This window comes from Diplotaxodon limnothrissa, linkage group LG16, assembly GCF_057381915.1.
Source record: "Diplotaxodon limnothrissa isolate DT_005_m linkage group LG16, D_limnothrissa_male_GT1.1, whole genome shotgun sequence".
NCBI classification, from domain to species: Eukaryota; Metazoa; Chordata; class Actinopteri; order Cichliformes; family Cichlidae; genus Diplotaxodon; species Diplotaxodon limnothrissa.
In genome coordinates this window covers 6270816-6276935 of record NC_140611.1, presented here as the reverse complement: position 1 = coordinate 6276935, position 6120 = coordinate 6270816, and the positions used below count along the sequence as shown (strand labels likewise).

General features: G+C 39.8%; 1 protein-coding gene across 1 annotated transcript; it reads left to right on the top strand.

The window, feature by feature from the left end:
- The first annotated feature begins 863 nt into the window (after window positions 1-863).
- Window positions 864-6062, top strand: cnga4 (cyclic nucleotide gated channel subunit alpha 4). Its single transcript, XM_085374183.1, has 7 exons — window positions 864-1015; window positions 1392-1493; window positions 1598-1704; window positions 1962-2545; window positions 2660-2905; window positions 3139-3304; window positions 5239-6062. The coding sequence occupies exons 1-7, from the start codon at window positions 864-866 to the stop codon at window positions 6060-6062; spliced, it is 2181 nt and encodes a 726-aa protein (XP_085230309.1).
- Window positions 6063-6120: the final 58 nt, after the last annotated feature.

The following is a 6120-nucleotide window of genomic DNA, read 5'->3' as shown; positions in this document are numbered from 1 at the left end:
AGCGACGCTGCTTCGCACAGCTGTATGAGGGCTTTAAAGTGCCCAGATTATATACACTGCGTGCTAAACACAATGCACAAAGCTGAAACTTGTGAAAAATTGCTTGGCACCATGTCTGACTTTGGAGTTAGTTTGCAGTCCTCACCTCTTAGTCGGATAATTGTTTTTTATCAGTGGACCTGAAAGCTCCAGTTACTGCACCTTCAGAAAAGCCATGCAAATAAACTAAGCACAGGCAAATAAGGAGAGCTTATCTAAACGTAAAGACCCGCAGCAGTCAAATAAAACAGCGTAGCTTAAACATGGAAACATGGAAAGCAAATCCACATAGCGAATCCAGAAATGTATGGAAGTTTTTACCACTGGGGAAAAAGAAAAGCCATTTATAAGTGTTAATTTTGTATTATTATGTCAACATTTTAAGTTGAGTATTTCAAAATTTATTTTACACCAACTATATTGTAGGCTAAAGACTTTACAATATTACAAGAAGATGACAAAAATTAAACAATCTCAATAATCAAGTCAAATTTAAGGTATATTAAAAAAAATCCATACCCTATTAATTTATAGACACACAGTGACATCCTCTCTGTAGTTTGGGCTCTATAATCCTGTCAGTGTTTGCTGTGTCTGAATTTTAAAGAGATAGCCTGCCCTTGTTTTCCGAGAGAGTTAAGAATTCCCAGAAGACACATGACATCTGTTATGGTTTCCCTCCATAGAGACCAGCATCACCAGGCAGTGATCAGGTAGACCTGGGTTGTTGTTAGGTGGACTCTACAGTGGTGCCTGTGTGTTCCTCTTCATCATGAGCAGTACTTGCCTAAAAAATACGTTCATTTAAGACCGATGTTTGGAAAATGGATATAACAGGTGATGTTAGTATCAGAGGGAACCGATGGCAGAGGCTGTTTAGGCGGCAACAGGGGCAGAAAGCCAGTGGGGAAGGACACGATGGTGTCAAGGATAAGGGAAAACATAACACTTTCCTGGGCAGAATTTTGAAATTTAAGTAAGTATTATTGATTAAGCTGAATCTTTTTGGAAAAAGAAAAGTGCAGCTGTGATACAACAACAACAAGGCTGTTATTCAATTAGGCAGCTTGTAGAATGACAACATGTTTCTAATTATTAAGATTTAAAACATTTGACCTGTTTGAGATAATTAACACAAATTAGATCAGATATAATATCATTTATTCATGACAAGAGTCTTTCATCGTTTTGTTTGGGCTCCTGTTTTGGCAAATATTTCACAGTGAAAAATCCTAATACATTTTCCTGTCACAAGCAATGCTTTGGTTAATAATTTGACTATGACAAGTCTCGAATCATAATATTTATGTGACTCTGTTCTTCTCTTCTTTCCCTTCTTCAACATTTCTCAGCTGGAACGAGTTCATTGTTGATCCAGCTGAGCAGTTTTATTATGTCTGGATTCAGGTCATGACACTACCCATCGTTTACAACTGGGTAATCATCATTTTGAGGTAAAGTAGTGCAGTGTGGTATGTTTGCAAATGGTAATCATTCCTAAGCATATAACAACAGTGCGTGATAGGACATTTTCTGAAGCAATGCTTGTGTTTTTCAGGACTTGTTTCACTATGATAGCACTGAGCTACCTCCCTGTGTGGCTTACTCTGGACTATGTGTCAGACCTCATGTATATGATTGATATGATCATCACTCTTCACACTGGTAATTCTGTCGGTTTACAGTGGGAGTTCAAATTCCAACTTACTTTTGTCACATAACCCTTTATCATATTAAATATGACAGTCTTTTTTCCCTAGCTGCTTCTATTCATGTGGCCGCTGTAGCTATGGCTATAGCTATAATGAGGAAAAGTCATTTGGATGCTTTCTAACAGTTAGAGCCAACCTGTGTATTGATAAATTACATCACTGTATGATGAGTATTCTGGGCTTCATTAAACACTGTTTTTGCCTCTTCAGGTTACTTGGATCAGGGCATCCTGGTCAAAGACCTGATTCAGTTGAGGAAGCGCTACCTGCGCTCTAAACATTTCCTCTGGGACCTGGCTTCCATTCTTCCTTTCGACTTCCTGTATTTTGCATTCGGCATCCAAACTCCTCTGGTCAGAATCAACCGCCTTTTGCGTATCCCACGACTCAACGAGGCCTTGGACCGCATGGAGACAAGAACCTCCTACCCCAACACCTTCCGCATTGCCAAGCTCATGATCTACATCTTTGTGCTTATCCACTGGAATACCTGTCTGTACTTTGCGCTGTCCAGCAGCCTCGGCTTTGGAAGTGATCCTTGGGTTTACCCTAATATCACCAACACAGAGTTTGGCTCCATGCGACGTCAGTACTTTTACTGTTTCTGGTTTTCCGCTCAGATTTTAACCACAGTGGGAGACGTCCCCCAGCCAGAAAGGGAAGAGGAGTTCTTGTTTATGATCGCAGACTTGCTCATTGCTGTGTTGGTGTTTGCGTCAATTGTTGGCAATATCGGCAATGTCATCACAAGCCTAAGAGATCGCGATAATGTCTTCTTCCCTAACCATGAGCTGGTAAGCTGATGGAAGAGCCAAGCTTATTGAAAAGACTTTTAATAATGAAGATTGTGTGATAGCTTTCTTTAGCTAACATTTATAGAAAATCAAGTTTTTCTTTCCTTCTTTCAGGTAAAGGCATACCTGCGTAGTCATCACATCAGCAAGGAGCTTCGAGAGCGTATCAACAACTGGTACCAGCATCTTTACATCAACAAGAAGATCATGCGAGAAAATGAAATCCTGCAGCAGCTGCCTCTGCATATGAGGACAGAGATCACGGTCAGCGTTCATCTTCGCACACTCTCCAAAGTCACCATCTTCCAGAACTGCGACAGAAGTCTGCTGGAGGAGCTGGTTCTCAAACTAACTCCTCAGGTCAGAAAGCTGGCAAAGCTGTGTTTGTAACTTATAGTCACTAATTTGTTTATAGAGCACACAACTAAAGTGAATGGCACCTGCTCTCTGTGGAATGTGGTTCAGTAGCTTACTGTTATCTTGCAGATCCAAATTTAACACTGTTGTTGGTTTACCTTGACAGTGCTTTTGGAATATAACAATCCTTTGAGGCTGATGAAGTCTCACCTGCTCTTTATCTTTTCATCTTGTAGGTGTTCAGTCCAGGAGAGTACGTCTGCAGGAAAGGAGATGTGGGCCATGAAATGTACATCATCAAAGAAGGAAAATTGGCAGTTGTGGCAGATGATGGGGTTACAGAATTTGCTGTGCTGAGTGATGGGAATTTCTTTGGGGAAATTAGTATCCTTAACATCAAAGGTATGTTAAGTGATTTGGGCATGCTCTTACAAGTGAATTTGTTTAGCTGGTGAAGAGACACATGGACAAGAAGCAGGCCAGCTCTTTTTCTTCAGTTGTCTAAAAAATAAAACCGAGAGTCTCAACAATGGTAAAAGTATTCTTCCAGACTATTAGAGATGCTTGAAATAGACAAGTATTCTCTATAAAAGGAGGGAACGTGATTTCTGCACATTTAAAGTGAAGAATTACGACTAAAATACAAATTATACTAAGAGTTTTTTAATTGTAGTACAGCTGAAATTCAAGGTGGAGCCTATAATTCTGTTCACAGTTTTCACAAGAAGATGACTCAGATGAAAGAAAATTGCTTCTGAAGGCATCTAAAAGTGTATAATTGGAATCGGGAATGTTGGTGTATGAAGAAAGCAAACAAGTTTACTTTCAAGTGGTTGTGCTGAATTACAGTTTTTACAGATTTGCAAAAAATCTCTAGAAATGTCCACAACACCATAACATACATACAACCACAGGTCCAAAAAAGTTGGGACATGGTGTAAAATTTAATGTAAATCTCACAACCCCATATTGCATATTGAATAGAATATAGAGAATGTATCCTGTTTAACCTGAGAAAATGCAACATTTTAAGAAAGACTTTAGCTCATTTTGAATGTGATAGCAGCAATACATCTATAAAGTTGGGACAGGGCCGTGTTTGACTCTCTGTAACATCCCTCTTCTGTTAACAACAGTCTATAAACATCTAGGAACTGAGGAGACCAGATATAGATGATAAGATTTTCAAAGGGTCCACAATTTTATGCTAACATTATTTTGAAACGCTATTGTTAATAGAATATTGGTTTATAAGATTTACAAATTATTATATTCAGTTTTTTTATTTACAGTTTAAACTTTTTTGGTAAGTCCAAAGGTATTTTTGGGAGCCTCTATAATTCCTACTCTATTGGTTTAGTTGAAGCTGTCAGTTGGATTTTTCTTTTTTTCACATTCAAAATATTATGGATGATTATTACTACTTTCTTTTACTATTTTTCTTTATTTGTTTCCTTGACATACTACTACACACTGATGGCAGTTAAAAAACAGCCACCTGTATATCAGGTGGCTGTTTTTTAACTGCAATCAATTGGAATTTGCTTTGAGGGCTGGTGTCCAGTCACGTAGGAACAGGAAGGACCCATCCCCAAAATATTCCCACAGAGTTGGGAGCATGAAATTGCTGCAAAATATTTTTGTATGCTGAAGCATTAAGAGTTTCTTTCACGCGAGCTAAGGGGCTGAGTCCAACTCCTGAAAAACAACTCAACACCACAATCCCCACTCCACTAAACTTTACACTTGGAACAGTGCACTCAGACAAGTACTGTTCCCCTGGCAACATTCCTGAAAACAGATGGAAAAGCATAATACGCCACTTTATAGAACACATCTTCACTGCTCTGGGATCTAGTGGTGCATGTTTTACCCCACTGCATCCAAGACTTTATACTGTGCTTGGTGATGTATGGTTTGGATGCAGCAGCTCGGCCATAGAACCCCATTCCACATTGCATCTACATCTACATTGCATTGAGGAAATTTCAGAACTGGACTTGTTGCACTGGTGGTATCCTATCACGGGCCCATGCTGGAATTCACTGAGCTGCTGAGAGCAACAAATTCTTTCACAAATGTTTGTAGACGCATTCTGCATGCCTAAGTGTTTGATATTATACATCTGAATTCAATGATTTGCATGGATTGCAATATAGTGTATAATTGAATATACACTATACACTAGTATAGTGTATATTCAATTAATTTAAGACCAAAACAAGAATGATTGGCTGGTTTTAAAAGTCTTGAATAAACCAACAAATGTTGGTAACATCCTTAAAATTTTTAGGTTTGTCAGGTTTTTACAGAAATACTATTCTCTTTTATTACAGGTAACAAGTCAGGCAACCGCAGGACTGCCAACATCCGAAGCAATGGGTACTCTGATCTCTTCAGCTTGTCCAAAGAAGACCTGACAGATGTATTATCGGAGTTCCCTGCAGCCAAACGTCACCTGGAGGAGAAAGGCCGACAGATCCTCACTAAAATGGGCATGTTGGAGGAGAGTGGGGAGAAAGAGGAAGGGGAGGGAGAGAAAGTGGAAACCAAGATACAAAGACTAGAGAGCAACTTGGAGGTTCTGCAAACTAAATTAGCTCGACTAATGATGGAATTGGAATCGAGCAACCGCAAAATGCAGGCCAGGGTGGCGCAGCTGGAGCTGGAAGTTTCAGAACTGGAGACTCAGCTGTCAGAAGATGATGGAGAGAGAGACAGAACATTGGGAAGAGGGCAAGGTGTGGGTAGGGAGGCTGAATGGGAGCGAGAGGAGGCAGAGGGAGAGGAGGAGGAGGAAGAAGAAGGCTCATATATGAAGGGGGAAAAACAGGGACATGGAGATGATAGTAATGATGTCACCAAAGAGGGAGATGGTGAGAGCACTAAAAGTACAAAGGAAGATGCTGAAAAGGTGGTAGAGGGAGATAAATGTAGGCCAAAAAACCCAGATAATCAAGGAGATAAAAGTGAAGATGATGGAGAGAAGATCCAAGGAGATGACAGACCTGGGAAAGGAGATGGAGCTGAGATTGAACCTGAAAATGGGAAAGAAGCGAAAAGTGGAAAGAGAGAATCTGAGGAAGGGAAAAGGAGGAAAAGGATAAGGGAAAGAAAGCTGAAAGGTAGAAGAAATGAACGAAAAACTAAGAAAAAATGAAAAGAAATGTGAACTGTGTTTTTCCCATATGCGTTTTCAGGAAACGCTGCAGTGGATA